Source organism: Anolis carolinensis, unplaced genomic scaffold (genome assembly GCF_035594765.1).
Source record: "Anolis carolinensis isolate JA03-04 unplaced genomic scaffold, rAnoCar3.1.pri scaffold_8, whole genome shotgun sequence".
In the NCBI taxonomy this organism is placed as follows: domain Eukaryota; kingdom Metazoa; phylum Chordata; class Lepidosauria; order Squamata; family Dactyloidae; genus Anolis; species Anolis carolinensis.
This window is the reverse complement of record NW_026943819.1, coordinates 10007126-10027110: the sequence shown is the minus strand read 5'-3', so window position 1 is coordinate 10027110 and position 19985 is coordinate 10007126. Positions and strand designations below refer to the sequence as shown.

Here is a 19985-nt window from a genome sequence, read left to right as displayed (position 1 = left end):
GATGAGGGGTTGTGATGTCAATTTTCGAGGTTGTGGGGTGTTTACTTTTGTTGTTTTGTCCACTGCCGTGATGCCATCACTCTTTTATATATATAGATGTTGTACTATAACATTATATTGTAATATTATTAGTAATATTACATGTAATATAAATATACAATTATAATAGTGTATTATTATATTGTATTACATTGTAATATTATTATCAATATTATGTGTATATGCAATATATTATATTATTAGTATATCATAATATGAGCATTATATATTATGATATATTGACTCAGGAGACATGGTGGAGTGATGTCTTCCTGACCCTTCTTTACTCTAGACTCATATAATATAGACTCATATAATCCAGTTCAAAGTAGATAACATGGATTATCTGCTTTGATAATCTGGATTATGTGACTTGTGTTTCTCCAGTCCTCCTTCACCAGCCTTTCAAAGCTCATGCTGCTAAAAACATCCAACTAGGTAGAGAAAAAGGGGGAGCGGGTTAAAATGATCATCATTCTCAGGTCCCTTCCACACAGTTGAATAAAATCCCACATTTTCTGCTTTGAACTGGAATATATGGCAGTGTGGACTCAGGGCCTTTTCACACAGCCGTATAAGCCAGAATATCAAGGCAGAAAATCCCACAATATCTGCTTTGAACTGGGTTATCTGAGTCCACACTGCCATATACAGTAGAGTCTCACTTATCCAACGTAAACGGGCCTAGCAGAACGTTGGATAAGCAAATATGTTGGATAATGAGAGATTAAGGAAAAGCCTATTAAACATCAAATTAGGTTTTGATTTTACAAATTAAGCACCAAAACATCAGGTTATACAACAAATTTGACAGAAAAAGTAGTTCAATACGCAGTAATGCTATGTAGTAATTACTGTATTTACGAATTTAGTACCAAAATATCACGATATATTGAAAACATTGACTACAAAAATGCATTGGATAATCCAGAAGCTTGGATAAGCAAGTTTTGGATAAGTGAAACTCTACTGTATTTAAGTTTAAAGCAGATAATGTGGGATTTTATTCAGCTGTATAGAAGGGGCCTCAGATACCCCAGTTCAAAGCAGATATTGTGGGATTTTCTGCCTTGATATTCTGGCTTATATGGCTGTATGGAAAGGTCCATAGAAGGACTAAGGACTTGGGAGAATAACTTATTTTTAGTAGCTATGAGAGACAATTGATTAGAAAGGCATTTTTGTTGCGACCCACATTGCAATCCTGTATCTACACTTGTCTAACCATAACTTCTATTTAATTCAGTAGGACTTCTGAACAAGTATGGATGGATAGCATTGTGCTGCTAGTCCATTAATAATGTCAGTGCTGGAAAGACTGGCAGGCCAAATCCCTTTTGAATTATATTACCTTTCCAAATAATTTCTTTCTCCCCTCTTTCTTTCAGGAACAAGGCAACGAAAAAACCAATAATGGGACCCACTATAAGTTGCAGCTTCTCTATAGCAATGGTGAGTCACTGGAGCTCCCTCCATCTTTGGTTCTGAAAAAGTCATCTAACCTGAGATTAAAGAAGTTGGAAGCTTGTTGTATAGTCACAGCTCCAATAGATTCATTGAATCAAGTGTTAAATAGTCAATTAACACATAGGAGACTTATGGTCTGCAAGAATCTACTCTAGCTGGCATTAAGAACAGGATTTAGATCAATGGCACCCAACCTTTGCACCTCCAGTTTTTTTTTTTGAACTTTTGCTTTCAGAATTTTTGACTATTGGACATGCTGGCCAGGGCTTTGAGATTTGTAGTTCACCTACATCCAGAGTGCACAATGAACCCATACAATGATGGATCTGGATTAAATTTGAGATGCATTACCCGATATGCCCGGATTTGAATACTGGTGGGTTTTGAGGAGAATTGGCCTGGACATTTTGAAGTTGTAGGTACTGGGATTTATAGTTCACCTGCAATCAATGAACACTCTGAACTCTACCAAAGATGGAATTGGACCAGACTTGGCACATAGAGCCCTGATGACCATCAAAAAATACTGGAGGTCCTTGGGGAAAATTCACCTTAATCTGGGAGAGTTGTAGTTCACCTACATCTCTGTGAACCCAGACACCGATGAATCTGGACCAAACTTGGTACACATATCTGATAATGCTGAAATTTGATTACTGGAGGGGTTTGGAGGGAACTGATTTTCCTTTATGGGAGTTCTAGTTCACCCACAACCAGAGAAACTGTGATATCCATCGATGATGGACCTGGACCAAACTTGGCACACAGAAACCCCATGAATAACTCAACCTACTGGATTGATTTGAGGGGACTGGCTCACCATAGTTGTAGTTGTAGTTTACCCTACAGCCAGAGAGCACACTGAACCCCACTAATGATGCATCCAGAGGAAACTTGCTCAATGTAACAAAATTTAAGTACTTATGGAATTTCACAGGGTTAACCTGGTATTATGTGAGTTGTAGTTCACCCACAACCTTATGTATTTTGTACAATTAAAATTGACTTTTTCAAATAACCTGGGCAAGCTAAGGACTATGAACACTAAAATATAATTCACTTACTTTTTAGTATGGGAGCTCTTAGTTTGACGAAGTATTAAGCCTTCTCTGCCAATGAGTGCTCATGCCTCACCAAACTACAACTCCCAGTATTTTGTATCATTGAACCATGACAGTTCAAATGGAGTCAAACTGCATTAATTCTACAGTGTAGATGCACCCAGAGAGAGACAAGGGGCACTGATAGATACTGAGTAAGGACTAGGGGTATTGAGTGAAAATTAGATAGCATTCCTGTACCTTTAATAATTGTGAAGGAATTCCAGCAGGTGTGGCTTGTTAGGCAACCAGGTAACCCATTGCACCTGTCGAAATCCCTTCTTCTACACAACCTCTCCAGTTTTCTCTGCCAGCTCTAGCTTGTTGTTGTTGTGGTGTGGCTTCAATTTGTTTCTGATGTAAGGCAACCCAAAGGTGAACCAATTGCAGTGTTTTCTTGGGAGGAACTTGTTCAGAGGGGATTTGCCTTTGCAAAGAGGTTGAGAGAATGTGACCAGAGGAAGAGAAGCATGTGTAATTTTTCATGAAAAAAGGGAATTGTAGATTGAGTTGTGCAAAAGGAAAACTTCCAGAAGTTGTTGAATCTTAGCTTTCATCGACTTTACTCCACACAGTAAGTGATAAAGAATACAGGGAGCTGCAGTTCAGCAATATTTGAAGGGCCACACTTTGCTTATCCTTGGCATGAATGTGTGTGAATATGGCTGTGGTCCTGTTGAATAGTTTGTAATACTATATATTGAATGGATTGTGAAAGGGATCCTTTGGAAACAGTTTTATCCCACTACTTTTATGTTCTGTTTAGGTGTAAGAACTGAACAAGATCTCTTCGTGAGGCTCATTGACTCAGTCACGAAACAGGTAAGTTGTTTCTTCTGCTCCTGACTACTTTCTTTTGCTTTTTCTAATCTTGCCATCTTTCTTCTTGCTCAGAATGCATCCATACTGTAAATGTAATGCAGTTTGACACCACTTTAACTGTCTTGACTCAGTGCTATGGAATCACAGCAGTTGTAGTTTTAAAAGGCCTCTAGCCTTTTCTACCAGAGAGTGCTAGTTCTCCACCAAACTACAGATCCCAGGATCTCATAGAGCCATGGCAGTTCAAGTAGTAGCAAATTCTGTTCATTTTACAATATATACCCTGTTTCCCCTAAAATAAGACATCCCCAGAAAATACGACCTAGCAGAGGTTTTGCTGAATTGCTAAATATAAGGCCTCCGCCGAAAGTAAGAACTAGCAAAGGTTTTGTTTGGAAGAATGCCCGCCAAACAGAACACCAGAGCATGCAGGATCGATAAATGTACTTACAATAGAGTGTTGTACATGGAAATATTGGTAGTAATAAGAAATTCTTGATAGGATTCACAGTTTGTCTGGTTATGCTTGTTTGTGATGACAACTACTGCACAGTATATAATAAATGTTCATTTTTTTGTTCAACAATAAATGTGAATTTTTCTTCATGGAAAAATAAGACATCCCCTGAAAATAAAACCTAGCGCATCTTTGGGAGCTAAAATTAATATAAGACACTGTCCTATTTTCGGGGAAACACGGTAGTAATCTGGGATTAACATTCCCTAAATATTAACAATTTCCAAATATAGTTTTGAGGGCTTTTCTGAGGCACCTTACTAGCAGCATGGGAAGAAATGCTTGATAAACACTGTCATTTCCAAACACTTTAATTAATTGGAGAGAAGTTTTGGTTGGGAAAACCATGTTTGTTTGAGACCAGCTCCTAGTAATTCTCCATATATTCCGCAGCCGATCGCCTATGAAGGACAAAACAAGAACCCTGAAATGTGTAGAGTACTGCTCACTCATGAGGTTATGTGCAGGTAAGACACTTTTATTTATTTGTGGGCAAACTATCACAACACAGAAAACATGTTACAGTTAAGCATCTTTGACTTTGGTAGGAATCCAGGATATATATCAGCTTGTATTCCCAGATAGAAAGATGGGCTAGAAATGTGTTGAAACATGTTCCAGCTTGTAAATACCATTCTTGGTGCCCAGAACTAGACACATTGTTACTCCCAATGAGATCTGACCCAAGCAGAATGAGTGGAATGATTACTTCCCTTGATCTAGAGCAGTGGTTCTCAACTTTTTTTTGACCAGGGACCACTCTCCAACATTAGTACCAAAAGTACGAATCAGTTTTTGGTCAACTTTAGATTCGATTTGGTCATCTGGGATGCTAATTCAGAAAATTGCATTGGATAGACGACATCAGCTCTAGTTTCTGATACAGTACATATGGCATCTAGTAGTCGCCATCTGTTCGCCCACAAATTTTTTTTAAAAAAATCTAGAACTGATGTGATCTATCCAATGCAATTTTCTGAATCAGAACCCCAAATAACCCCAGGAACAGGCCTCAAAACGAAGAGACCAAGGTGTCCCCACTTCCAAGAGCCACATGGAACCGCTCCACTCAGGGGGAGGGAGGAGGAGGAGAAGCAGCAGTCAGGAGGCTTGTTGTCATGCCTTTCATGGCTAGTCAGCATTTCCCCTTGGCACTACAAGAGGGTTTCGTGAGACCAGTAGCTCTTGTTGGAACGGTGTCGTAACGGTGAGGCCGTGGACCATATTTTAGTTCTTGGGGAGCACTGGTGGTCCACGGACCACAGGTCGGGAACCACTGATCTAGAGACTTCTATTGCATGTAGCTGGACAGATAATTCTATGTTCCTAACATAAGTATTATAATATTATAGATCCTAGGAGCCCTTGGTGGCCTAGGGGATAAAAGTCTTGTGGCTTGAAGGTTGGGTTGTTCGAATCCCACTCGGGGAGAGCACGGATGAGCTCCCTCTATCAGCTCCAGCTCCATGCGGGGACATGAGAGAAGCCTCCCACAAGGATGGTCAAAACATCAAAACATCTGGGTGTCCCCTGGGCAACGTCCTTGCAGACGGCCAATTCTCTCATTCCAGAAGCAACTCAGGTTGCTCCTGACACAAAAAAAAAAATTATAGATCCTCAGCAGGAATGTTGCAACCTTCTGCATGTTGCTAGACTACATATCCTATTATTTCTCACACTTGGCAAGGGCTGATGGGATTTCTAGTTCTCATTTCTCACATTCTCAGATCAGGAAGGCAGGTCGCCAATCACCATCTCCTCATGCTCTATTCATTTAAAGTGGGATCTATTGCCTTAAAAGGTTAATACATGGCTTTGGCGAGATAGTAAGGCCCCTTCTATACTGCCATATAATCCGGATTATCAAATCAAATAATCCAGGTTATCTGCTTTGGATTATATGAGTCTACACTGCAATATAATCCACTTCAAAGTAGAGAATCATTTTATATGGAATGTGGAAGGGACCTAACTCCAGTCTGGATACTCTGGATCAAAGCTGTCTCAGTCCCTGCCCGTTGGGTGGGACAGATGAATGTTGTTGTCCAACATTTGTGGAAGTCTCTACATTGCCCACAATTGCTCTACATTGCCCATACCTGGTCAAAGTTTGAACAGGCATGGGCAAACTTTGGCCCTCCAGGTGTTTTGGACTTCAACTCCCACAAATCCTAGCAGCCTACTGACTGTTAGAAATTGTGGGAGTTGAAGTCCAAAACACCATGCCTGGGCTAGACACTGCCAATGTGCTTGGCTCGCTCTCCATTAGTGGCACCCAAACATGGTTTGGATGTCTATGTGTAATGTTTTAATGGTGAATAGCATCCAAGGGGAAAAACAGAGGACTAAAACTATCTGCAGATGTTTAAATGTCAAAGCTCTTAATACCAGTAAATAAACCTTAATATTGCAAACGTTTTACATGGGGGGGACACCTACAAGACATTGGACAATCACCAGACTCTGGTGTCACTGGGTGCATCTCCACTGTCAAATTCATGCAGTTTGACACCACTTAAAACAGCCATGGCTTAATATTATGCTAACTCACAAAACTACCACACCCAGGATTCCATAGCGTTGAGCCATGCAGTGAAAGTGGTGTCAAAGCAGCATTAATTTGATAGTAGAGATGCACCCAAGATTGTGGGGATTAGCTCCAGATCATTCACCAAATCGACAACACACGGTGGGCTCCAAATGAGACCCATATTGATCCATCCCAGTCAAAGTCAAATTTGACAGTCTTCTTTCCAGATTTTGCTGTGGGCTGCTTACAGAGCAACATTAATTTTTTAGGACTCTTCGTTTACTTGGTGTTAGCAACACAGTCTATCAAATTTTAATAGACTGTGTTAGCCCTGCTGTTCGAGTGGATGCCCATTGTCTGAGTGACAGGCATTGCTTTTCAGCCTGAGTTGGAAGATAAACATCTTTCTGATTTGTCACATGGAATTGCAGGACTATTCAACTCAAGATGCAGACAAGTGTATCCGCCGGCGTTTTACATCTTTCTCCAAGTGACAGAGGCGTACTTGGAGGGGTTGTTGTCTAAATATTTGTGCAGATGCAAACGTGTGTCCCTGGTAGAAAATGGGAAACCCCTTTTCAATGATAATTAGGATTCTTTCATAGAATCGTAGAGTTAGAAGAGACCCCCAAGAGCCACCCTGTCCATCCCATTCTGCTATGCAGGAACACACAAAGCAGTCCTGACAGATAGCTATCCAGCCTCTGCTTAAAAACCCCCAGAGAAGGCTGGACTCCAAGAAATTATACAGTGGATTCTTGACCTAACAGTACCCCAACTTAAGATAATTTAGTATTAAGAACCATCACACAGCCCAGGATTTGAATTCTTGAATTGCTTCGTCCAGAACAGGACACAGGAGAAGTCTGACCAAAGCAGAATAGAGTGTTTGTAGTATTCTCCTTAGGAGCCCCCCGGTGGCGCAGCGTTTTAAAGCGCTGAGCTGCTGAACTTGCAGACCGAAAGGTTGCAGGTTCGAATCCGGGGAGCGGAGTGAGCACCCACTGTTAGCCCCAGCTTCTGCCAATCTAGCAGTTCGAAAACATGCAAATGTGAGTAGATCAATAGGTACCGCTCCGGCAGGAAGGTAACGACGCTCCATGCAGTCATGCCAGCCACATGACCTTGGAGGTGTCTATGGACAACGCCGGCTCTTTGGCTTAGAAATTGAGATGAGCATCAACCCCCAGAGTCGTTCACGACTGAACTTAACGTCAGGGGAAATATTTACCTTTACCTTAGTATTCTCCTTGATCTAGACAGTGACAACATACTCTTTATCAATGCAGCCTAGAATCATATTGGCCTTTTAGCTACTGTGTCACAGCATTGTTTCATGTTCAGTTTGTGCTCTATTAAGTCTTCTAAATCCCTTTCACTTGGGCTGTTTTCAAGCCAGGTGTTCCCTATCCTATATCAGTGCATTTCATTTTTTTTCCAGTTGATTTCTGTTGGTCTTGTATTCCATTCACTATATTTTTAGGCCAGGTTGCCACTTTGAAATCTAGAGAGACACTCTGTACCTTGACATTTGTATTGAAGAGGCAATTTTATCAGGTGTTTTAATTTATTGGGTCAGAAGCAAATTGGGAATACAGCTATAATGTATAAAAAACCACAAACAAAGTTAAAAACTTGGAATTAAATTTCTTTTGACCAGAAGCTGGGCACTTGGGAGTGCCTCTGGTGTGGCTCCATTGTGCATGTGGCAGGGCTCAGACTGCTTTGAAATAAGTGGTCTGTAGTTTGCTCTTCTCCACACCTGCATGTGGTGGACTGCACTTTATAGCCCTATTTCTTAAGATTGGCTCTGCATCTCGTGGTACCAGAGCACAGTCTGTTTAGCGCCTTCCAAGTCATCCAGTCCTCTGTGTGCCCAGGAGGGAGTTTCTCATCTGGTATTAACCACTGATTGAGGTTACGGGTTTTAACCTGCCACTTTTGGACTCTTGCTTGCTGAGGTGTTCCTGTTAGTATCTCTGTAAATCTTAGGAAGCTGATTCTTGATTTAAGGTGTTGGTTTGCTGCTGATCTCTGAAGAGGATGGACAGGAGATGTCAGTGCCTTGGTCCTTTCATTATAGGCTGCTACTTCCCAGTGGATGTCAGGTGGTGCAATGCCAGCTAAACAGTATATTTGCTCCAATGATGTTGGGCCTAGACATCCTGTGATAATATGGTATCATCATCATCATCATCATTTAATTATTAATCGCCCTCCATCCACGATGCTCTAGGCAATTTACAAGATAAAATTGTAAAGGATAAAAATACATACATACAAATATTGATAAAAATTAAAATAGATTAAAAGCTCTAGTAAAGAGCCATGTCTTGAGTGTTAGGGTGATAGGCCCTAACTCATGCATGGCTCTCATCTAGGGCGGCAAGGCATTCCATAAGGCAGGGGCAGAAACAGAAAAAGCTCTGTGCCTGGTCCTCTCCAAGTGCACTTCTCTAGGATCCGGTACATAAAGTAAGTCTTGTTGGGATGGTCGTTGTGACCTCCGATGATGGGAGAAGGAGAGACGGTCCCTAAGATACGATGGGCCCTGGCCGTAAAGAGTTTTAAAAGTCAGGACTAGCATTTTATATAGACCACGGTAATCAGTTGGAAGCCAATGCAGATGCTGCAGCACTGGTGTTATGTGGCATTTCATGGGTGTTCTTGTGAGTAGCCTCGCTGCCGCATTTTGAACAATACGGAGCTTCCGGGTCGTGGACATCGGAAGGCCAACATACAGGGCGTTGCAATAGTCCAGCCTAGATGTGACTGTAGCATCTAGGTATGTCTCATTAAGAGCCACATCCACTGTTTTAGCATGGTGAGATGTATTCCACACTGGGCGTGCGTATTCAGAAGCAGAGTAACAAAGCGCAAGGGCAGATGTCTTCACTGTGTCTGGTTGTGATCCCCAGGTTGTGCCAGTCATTTTTTTTTTGTATGATATTATTTCTAGCACCACTTTTTGCTTGATAGTCAAGCAGTGCTTATTGCTTGTTACCTGGTTGCATGAGTAACAAAACCTGCCGTAATTCCTCCTTCTGCACCACCTTTAATGCTACAGGGCCTCTCTCCAATTTTCAGATTTTTAAATATTTTCCAGGAAATCTTATGGACTTCCATGAAATTGATTTCTGGGGTGGGCGGAAAGCACAGATGAGGGCGTTTGCAAAACTGCACACGCAATGCATGGCACACATTTGCTGGGAATTTTTTTTTTGGTCCAAATAAGTCATCTTCCTCCCTCTCCTGGAATACCTCTCCCTCTGCCTGCCAAGTCTTTTCTAAGAGGGGAAACGGTTTTGTTTGGCTGCTGCCAGAAGTCACAGCGCCCTTGATGCTCAGGGGGTTGAAAAGATATTATAATGTGAACAGAAGTAGTCTCGGGGACTACAGCTGGCTAATAACAGCGTTGCATTGAGCGCCAGCGAGGCCCACAGCTGTGACTTTCGCCACAAGGCCCAGACGAGACAGCCAGCCCCAGAGATAATCAGCTGAGCCAGCCGGCCACTGAGCCCCGGTCTTTATCAGCCAGATGGTGTGAATTTAGACACTTTTGTTATGCAATGCCAGGGAGGAGTGCAGGGGAAAGAAACAAAACAAAGGCCACCATGCTGGGCGCTTATTTGAGTTTGAAATTAGAGACAGATTTTTTTTTTTGGTGAAAGTTGAGGGTTGAATTTTAAAACCATTTTCCAAAGGGGGAGGGGAAAGCCCTAAGCCCTTCTTTGAAACATGTGCAGCCTTCTGGACACCAGGTTTTCTACAGGGCTATATTTCATCCGGAATTGCCTAAGTATATTGGAGGGATTAAAGAATTAAATATATATATAACATGAGTATCAGATTTTGGCTGATGCCTTCATCTGCTAAAGTGGAAACGGAGCTGCACCCAACTTGCTAGTTTGGAACACTAAGGACTTGGTTTCTAATCGCCTATCTTCTATCTGTCTTGGATTGAACTTCAGTAGAGCCTCACTTATCCAACCTCTGCTTATCCAATGTTCTGTATTATCCAATGTAGTCTGCCTTTTAGTAGTCAATGTTTTTGTAGTCAATGTTTTCAATACATTGCAATGTTTGGGTGCTAAATTTGTAAATACAATAATTACAACATAACATTACTGCGTATTGAATTACTTTTTCTGTCAAATTTGTTGTATAACATGATGTTTTGGTGCTTAATTTGTAAAATCATAACCTAATTTGATGTTTAATAGGCTTTTCCTTAATCCCTCCTTATTAGTCAACATTTTTGCTTATCCAACGTTCTGCCAGCCCATTTATGTTGGATAAGTGAGACTCTAATGTACGTACAGTAGAGTCTCAGTTATCCAACACTCACTTATCCAACGTTCTGGATTATCCAATGCATTTTTGGGGCCAATGTTTTTAATAGATCATGATATTTTGGTGCTAAATTTGTAAATAGAGTAATTACTACATAGCATTACTGCGTGTTGAACTACTTTTTCTGTCAAATTTGTTGTATAACATGATATTTTGGTGCTTAATTTGTAAAATCATAACCTAATTTGATGTTTAATAGGCTTTTCATTAATCCCTCCTTATTATCCAATATATTCGTTTATCCAACATTCAGCCGGCTCGTTTATGTTGGATAAGTGAGACTCTACTGTATTTATTTTTGATCTAACCTTTGATCACTTCTCTCTATCCATCCATCCTTCTCTGTATTCTCAATTCACTTCTGACTCAATTCGCTATCTATCCACATTATCTGCTTTGAACTGGATTATATGAGTCTATACTGCCATACAATCCAGTTCAAAGCAAATAATCTGGATTTTATATAGTAAGGTAGATGGGGACCAAGTCTACAGCATTTTGTCCCATCTTTTATTCATCCCTCTAAACTATTTTTGAACTTGGAGTTCAGTTTGCAGCAATTGAAGTAAGGTGAGGGGAAAGTGGAAGGAGGAGACAGAAACCAGGACACTTTAAAAGCAGCTAGAAAAGTGGGACAGCAAAGGATTCATTCTTTTTTTAAAAAATGAGATAGTTGGAGGGTATGAGAAAGAGCCTCTGTACATTTCAGAGTTATATTAAGAGGGGATATTAGCATAAAGTGAGAAGAAAAATTGTTGCTGTTGAAATTCTTTTTTCTACATAATATTGAGTCTCAGGACATTTCCTAGTCTGGCCTTTCTTGTCCAGATGGGAAGACAATTATGATACTATTAATTTACACAGAATAGAATGATATATACCGTACCGTGACTCTCTGACCTAGGAGGAGTTTCAGAGGAATTCAGAAGGACTTTTGAACAGAGATGCATTGCGATTGCATTGCTTTATCACTATTTGCCAAACCAAAGACCAATTTCTTAATTTTTAAGGACTCATTGGTGTGGCTTGTTCATGCTGTTCTGTTCATTTGTGACATGTATAAATAGCAATTTGCATGTTATTGGCACTCTGTCTGGCGAACAATAAAAAAAGTGCAGTGAAACCTGCCATAAATCTAAGAAACAGGAAAAATGTCATATCATAAAATGTTGAGAGTGGTATTAAAATTAAAATGAAAGAGCAAGGAAAGCATTATATGGCATTAAAGCCCAATGGAACCGAATGGTCTGTAACAGGAAATGTGGTGAATGTGTGTGTGTGTGAAGGGACTTTATTAAAACAGCTCCTGACAATGGGAGGTAGCTTTGCTGTATTAAATTGTAATTTCCCTTCACACTTGGTTTAGTGTTTCAGAATGGTGCTGCATTGATGTTCCGGAATAAGGGCATTTCACTTTAATCCATTAGTTGAAAAACAAAGGTGGGAAATATGTGTCTCCACCATTTTTGTAGCTTTCAGAGACTGTTTAAAAAAACCTCAAAATGCTTCCCATGTCTTCTGTGTGGTTGATTAATTTCTGTCATGATTTTGAATACTAATAATAATAGTAATAATAATATTTCTTTAGAATTTGGAAGCCTGGAGTGTGGGCCTCCCAGATTTAGCAATAGTCATGTGAAATTCCATTTTTACATGAAATTGGGACAAATGTAGACAAGCAACATATAAAGATGGCAAAAAAATATTCATGGCAAAGAATACACAAAAAAGGAGGAGCCACACTAGTTTGCTTTTGCCCGAGCCTTTTGCCAAGAACCTTGCCAAGAACCTCCTCCTTTGGCCCATAAAATTGCTAAATGCAGACTATTTTGGCACTTTGAATTCAGTTTGCAGCAAGTGAAGTGAGATGAGCACAAAGGGAGAAGGAGAGAGAAACTGGGACATTTAAAAAAACATTTAAAAAGTTGATGATAGATTATTAATTGGAACTATCCCACCAAATCAGTACCCAGAGAGATGGCATTGCCCTGGATGTGTGATGGGAAGTTGCTGCCAATTGTGAGAGAAATAAGCTTGAACACTGTGAAAGCCACCCACTTTATAGCTATCAGCCTCCTCCCAGTAGACTTAAATCATGAAAACCACCACTCTTCTAAATGTTTCTCGAGCAACAACAAGAACATCCCTGAATGAATCAAAGATATGGGTTGAGCATCCCTTATCTAGAATTCCACAAAATCCTGCACAAATTGGAAATGGTCCACATTGAGTGGCTGAGGAAATGACACCTTTGCTTTCTGACATACTTTGTTGAATTATTAAACATTATTACTGTATATACTCGAGTATAAGCCTAGTTTTTCAGCCCTTTTTATAAGACTGAAAAAGCCCCCTCGGCTTATACTCTGGTGAGGGTTCTAGTTGGCTTATATTTGGGTCAGCTTATACTCGAGAATATATGGTACATTTATTATTTTTCTCTATTATTATTGATATTATTACATTTATTATTTTTCTCTATTATTGTTGCTACTATTACATTTATTTTACTCTATTTTTATTATTATTAATACATTTATTATTTCACTCTATTTATTCTTACATGTATTATTTTCCTGTAATAATAATAATAATAATAATAATAATAATAATAATAATTGCATGTATTATTTTACTCTATTATTATTAAAAGGATACATAAGCACATTTACATTGAAGAAGATGAGAATCTTTCCTTTCCTTACTTAGTTTCTCCATACCTCACAACCTCTGAGGATGCCTGCCATAGATGTGGGCGAAACGTCAGGAGAGAATACTTCTGGAATATGGCCCGAAAGACATACAACAACCCTGTGATTTAATCAGAGTTGGACAATCTTATCTTAAGTTTGAGCTTTATGTAAATATTCAAAAACATTTAACCTACTGATGCCTTAATTAATGTAATTTTATTGGTATCTCTTTTTATTTCTGAAATTTACCACCCTCAGCTTATATTGGAGTGAATGTTTTCCCAGTTTTTTTGTGGTAAAATTAGGTGCCTCGGCTTATATCCGGGTCTGCTTATACTCGAGTATATACGGTATATTGTATCAAATTATCCTCATGTTATATGGATATGATATGAAACACAACATATTGGGTACCTCCTCCAAAATATTGAATTATTTATGCATTTTCAGGTACAATTATTCTAAAATCTGAAAATATCTAGAACATTTCTGGTTCTTTGCATTGTGGACATTGGATACTCAATCTGTACTGGAAAAAAAACGATGCTGACTCATGTAGCACAAGTTTAGTCTGACCATTCACATTGCCCACAATGATTCCAAAGTAGGATTGTATGGCCATGTTCCAAATGTATTCTCTCCTGAAGTTTCGCCTACATTAACAAAGTATGTTCTGTCCCCATTCTAGGAAATTAAATTGATCACCTTAATATTGCCAGATCAACTATGGGACTCACAGAAGGCTTTTGCAATTTGTCATTTGCCCAGGAAGGAAGATGCCATACTAATCTTGAGACTGGAAACAATTGTTGTGTTCCTTCCTGAGTATTCTCCTTTTCCCTTTCTTTTCTCTAGTCGTTGCTGTGAAAAGAAAAGCTGTGGGAACCGCAATGAAACTCCTTCGGATCCTGTGATCATCGACAGGTAGGAAATGAAATGTTTCTTCTTTTTGGAACAAAGCAGGTTGTCCTACCTTCTGCAAATGGATGAAGCGTTTTGAAATTCCTTGTAAGTCTCTGCTTAACTGTTGATGTCAGTTCTCTGCAATATTTCAGAGAAGCACTTTATGACTTGACAGAATGTCTGGTTTTACTAGTGTTCCACTTGTTTTTTAAAAGTTTGGCCAAGTTTTTTTTCATGCAGCTGCTTCTTGAACATGGTCTCTCTTCAGCAAGGGATGGCTTTCAACTGGATCAGTGGAACAGAGAGCATTGCAGGTTATCGTTTCTGTTTCACAAGTGTATCTTTATAGCAGGTATGGGCAAACTTTGGCCCTCCGGGTGTTTTGTAGTTCAACTCCCACAATTCCTAACAGCCTCAGGCCCTTTCCTTTTCGCCCTCAGCCGCTTAAGCGGCTGAGGGCGAAAAGGAAAGGGCCTGAGGCTGTTAGGAATTGTGGGAGTTGAACTACAAAACACCCGGAGGGCCAAAGTTTGCCCATGCCTCCTATAAAGAGTAATGAGGTTTTGTGCACATGGGGTAAAGGACATCAGATCATACATTATTGGTTTTCCTTCACTCTCAGCTGGCAGGAGGACACCTTCAATTGCTTTAAATAACCCTATAGTTTGCCATGCAAGTGTCTCCCAGGTGACTGGTTATGCTGAAAGATTTCACTCTCCAAGAGGCAGGTTTCCCAAAGGCCAAATTCATGCCGTGTGCTATGCTAAGAGCCTAATAGCTGTTAGCAATAAAGTTGTGGCTGTGTGTCACTCAACCGGTGTTTCTTTGTATGGTTTTTCTTCCAATCACTTTCCCCTCACTTCTGTCTGTTCAATCTGCAAATCTCGAATTTAACACACAGGATTTTGGAAGTAAATGACAACTTGGGAGGCATCAATTTCCATTGCCTTCTCTTCCCCTTCTTTAGTTTGGTGGATGACATTTTGTCAGTCAGGGCAGCAAGGGATACAATCCATGGGAACATCAGTGACGAATTTAGAGGGAAGCTTGAAACTCAGGTGAATATGACTTCATTGGGTAGAGACCAAAAAAAGAGGCTAATCAGGTTTCTGTAGAGTTTGAGAGCAAGAGGAGTTTTCCCTTCTCTGCAAAAGACAAATATGAAGAGTGCTCTTTTGCTTTTCAACACGTATAATGGAAATGAAGAACACATCTGGCTGTGAGAAGAGTGAGGCACCGGCTTCAGGCAATAGATGCCAGCTGTGACTCCCAAACATTAGTCCTCTAAGTGTTTTGGACTTCAACACCCAGAAGTCCCAGCCAGCTAGAAATTCTGGGAGCTGAAGTCCAAAAGATTTGGAGGACCAGAGCTTGGGAAGGCTCAAAAGCACTAGAGGACAGAGGCTCGAAAGCACTAGAGGACAGAGGTTTTTATGTATTTATTTATTTATTTATTAGACTTGTATACCGCTACTCCCAGTTTGGCTCGGAGCGGTTTACAGAAATGGATTAAAACAATACACTTAGCTTTAAAGTAACAATAAAAACAATAAAAACAACAATAAAAACAACAATAAAACCAGACATAGCCCCGAGTTTTTCACCCATTGAAAGCTTGTTGGAAGAGCAAGGTTTTGCAGGCTTTCCGAAAGGCAAGTAGGTCTCAGATAGTTCGAGTTTCAACTGGCAAGACATTCCATAAATGAGGAGCTACAATCGAGAAGGCTCTCTGCCTAGTAGAAGACAAATGATAAGTCCGTATATTAGGGACTTCAAGCAAATTTTGGTCTTCGGACTGAAGTAATCTCTGGGGTTGGTAGGGGGATAAGCGGGCCCTCAGGTACGGTGGCCCCACACCATGTAAGGCCTTAAAGGTTAGAACCAGTATCTTGAAAGTAATCCGGTACTCAATCGGTAGGTTCAAAAGTACTAGAGGACAGAGGTTCAAAAGTACTAGAGGACAGAGGTTCAAAAGCACTAGAGGACAGAGGCTCAAAAGCACTAGAGGACAGAGGCTCAAAAGCACTAGAGGACAGAGGCTCAAAAGCACTAGAGGACAGAGGCTCAAAAGCACTAGAGGACAGAGGCTCCAAAACATTAGAGGACAGAGTTGGGTGCCGCATGACTTGCCAAGAACTCCTACATTCCAGGTATTTTGTGGCACTGACATTTAATGGTAGATCTGGCCAGTTTGAATGAGGGAAAGAATGCCATCTTATCTTTCTCTCAGACAGCAAAATATTTTGGACTACTCATGTAAAGGGATCAAAGACCTATTAGAACTGAATCATAGATTTGTTTCACAGCCTACAGATTGCTGGTCCAATTCCATAAAGTAATCATGTGCATTTGTTAGAACTCGGAGGAAATTATCTTGGAGCAAATATGTATAAGATTGGCAAAGAAATACCACAGCCCTAAATATTATGGAAGGCTGTTGGATGGAAGTTACACAAACACTCTAAAGAAATAATGGAAAACGCCCATCAGATGTACAAGCAATTTTATTAACCGATGTGAAATAAAACTGGAAAACATTGGAAGGAACTGGAATGATTACTATTCAATAATTAGAGATGTAGAAGAATGACTAAAAGGCATTTGTGAAGGAGTGGTGCAGAAAGAGCTGGGATACTGAGCCAATGTGTAAGAAAACCGCTTGTAAGCCAATGTACTTGGCTGGGACAAAACAAGCAACACAGAAAATTGGCAGTGTTGTATTCGTTTTGGAAAGGAACCGAATCTGAAGAAATGATACAATTGCAGCTGTTGTAAGAATTCGTGTAGCAATGCAAGCAATGTGAGACTAAGCTTTCTAAATGCCTATGCTCTTCCTTCCCCTTGTGCTGCTTTTTAAAACTGTGTATGTTGCGCTATACTTTATTTACATTAATATAGCAAGTTTTTCTCTGAAAAAATATATAACAAAACTGGAAAAAATCAAATTCAGTAGTAAGAGTAATTTTAGCAATATGCTATCCTTGATCAAAACTGTTTCCAGGTTTTGTTGGACTGCAGGATTCCAGTTGCCTTGGTCCATACAGAAGAATGATGGAAATTGTGATTCAGCAATGCCTGGTGATAAATGTCAAAGGCTTTTGTGGCCAGAATCATTGGGTTGCTGTGAGTTTTCTGGGCTGTATGGCCATGTTCCAGAAGCATTCTCTCCTAGTTTCCAACAGCTCTCACAACATCTGAAGATGCCTGCCATAGATGAGGCGAAAAGTCAGGAGAGAATGCTTCTGGAACATGGCCATACAGCCCGGAAAACTTACAGCAACTCAGGTTCCCAATGTATAGTTGATGGTCAACTTGGTTGGAACTGCTGTAGGGAGTCATGATGATGAATGCAAAAGTGCTACGCTCGGGTCATCAATGTTAAGAGGACATGGGATTTATTCTGGAAATGCTCTGGAGTGATCCTAGAGTTTTGGAGATGTGGATGACACTTGAGTCAGGCTGGATCTGGTCCAATCCCATGCCTTCAATGGACTCACCATGGTGCCATACAGTTAGTTGGAGGTGATTCATATCCATCCCAGAACAACTATTTTTCTTGACCTTTCTCTTCCCATCAAGGCAAGGCTGCTTGGATCTTCTGCATCACAAGATGGTCAAAGCAGGCCATCTCTTCCCTGCAAGATCAGCCGTCCCCTCCCTCTCTCCTCCTGCGCTTGCCGTGATCTTTCTACTTGTCCTGCAGAGTCCAATGCTTTCATTTGCTGCTCAGGCCCAGCTCTCCTGCGACCATCCGCTGCTGTGCCATCTGGTGCTGATTAATTTTTTAGTAGTCGGGATGTTTGCAAGGAATCAGTAACTCGGTGCGCTTTGCCCTGTCATTTGACAAATGATTGATTTGGTCCCTTTTAAAAAGAACATCGGGTTTCTCTCCCCTTCCCCGGCCATTCCCACCACCCCGATGCCTCCTTCCTACAGCAGAAATGCTCTGAGGTCTGAAATGATCCTCTGGAAAGTGAAAGTTGGCAACAAAAGGGAAAGTATCTCCAAGCAGAGTGAGCCAGTTGGAGATGTCTGCTTGCGTGCTTGGACTCTGTTTACGCTATTTTGCTACAGAATAAAAGTTACGATGCATGTGAAAACAGAACTTTACAATGGAGTTGAAGGTCTACGTGGGAGATAGAATGATATGTCCAGGAAACACTTACTTACTGTATATACTCGAGTATAAGCCTAGTTTTTCAGCCCTTTTTTTACCCTGTTTCCCCAAAAATAAGACATCCCCAAAAAATAAGACCTAGCAGAGGTTTTGCTGAATTGCTAAATATAAGGCCTCCCCCGAAAGTAAGACCTAGCCAAGTTTTTGTTTGGAAGCATGCCCGGTGCCCACCAAAGAAAACACCAGAACCTGCAGGATCGGTAAATGTGCATACCAGTTGTACATGGAAATAATGGTAATAATACATTAAAATGTTATATTATTTATATTTATACAGTAGTAACAAGAAATTCTTGATAGGATTCCGTTTGTCTGGTTATGTTGGTTTGTGATGACAACTACTGTACAGTATATAATAAATGTTCATTTTTTTGTTCAACAATAAATGTGAATTCTTCTTCATGGAAAAAATAAGACATCCCCTAAAAATAAGACCTAGCACATCTTTGGGAGCAAAAAATAATATAAGACACTGTCTTATTTTCGGGGAAACACGGTAGGACTAAAAAAGCCCCCCTGGGCTTATACTCGGGTGCGGGTCCTGGTTGGCTTATATTTGGGTCAGCTTATCCTCGAAAATATATGGTACATTTATTATTTTTCTCTATTATTATTGGTATTATTACATTTATTATTTTACTCTATTATTATTACATTTATTATTGTACTCTATTATTGTTGCTACTATTACATTTATTTTACTCTATTTTTATTATTTTTATTATTAATACATTTATTTATTATTTCACTCTGATCTTATTATTGTTACGTTTATTATTCTAATCTATTTGTTATTACATGTATTATTTTCCTGTATTTATTATTATCATTTATTTTACTCTATTTTTATTATTATTAATAATAATACATTTATTATTTCACTCTGATCTTATTATATTTATTATTTTACTCTACATGTATTATTTTCCTGTATTTATTATTATTATTGTTATTACATGCATTATTTTACTCTATTATTATTAAAAGGATACATAAGCACATTTAGATGAGATGAGAATAATGATTTAATCAGAGTTAGACAGTCTTATCTTAAATTAGAGCTTGGTGTAAATATTCAAAAACATTTAACCTACTGATGCCTCAATGTAATTTTTTGGTATCTATTTTTATTTCTGAAATTTCCCACCCTCGGCTTATACTTGAGTCAATGATTTCCCAGTTTTTTTGTGGTAAAATTAGGTGCCTCAGCCTATATTCGGGTTGGCTTATACTCGAGTATATACAGTAATTTACTTTCTTAGGTGATCCCCCGTTGTCCGAGTATGATGGTCTTCCAAGTTAAAAGCTCAGTCACGGAATGCATTACACTCTTAAGTCAAGGTATCACTGTATTTGAACATGGCTTTCATGTCCCTTTTTAACC

The 19985-nt window shown here is 39.7% G+C and overlaps 1 protein-coding gene across 4 annotated transcripts in view; it reads left to right on the top strand.

The window, feature by feature from the left end:
• The window catches only part of ebf2 (EBF transcription factor 2), a 237313-nt gene that overhangs the window by 14430 nt on the left and 202898 nt on the right, over positions 1–19985 (top strand). For 3 of the 4 annotated variants that reach the window (XM_062960844.1, XM_062960846.1, XM_062960845.1), the window contains exons 3-6: positions 1428–1491; positions 3373–3428; positions 4339–4412; positions 14377–14445. In XM_062960844.1, the coding sequence (XP_062816914.1) occupies positions 1428–1491; positions 3373–3428; positions 4339–4412; positions 14377–14445 (263 nt within the window). Of the gene's footprint in view, positions 1–1427; positions 1492–2887; positions 2982–3372; positions 3429–4338; positions 4413–14376; positions 14446–19985 lie in introns of those variants that run through there. The other variant, XM_062960847.1, reaches the window with a different exon arrangement.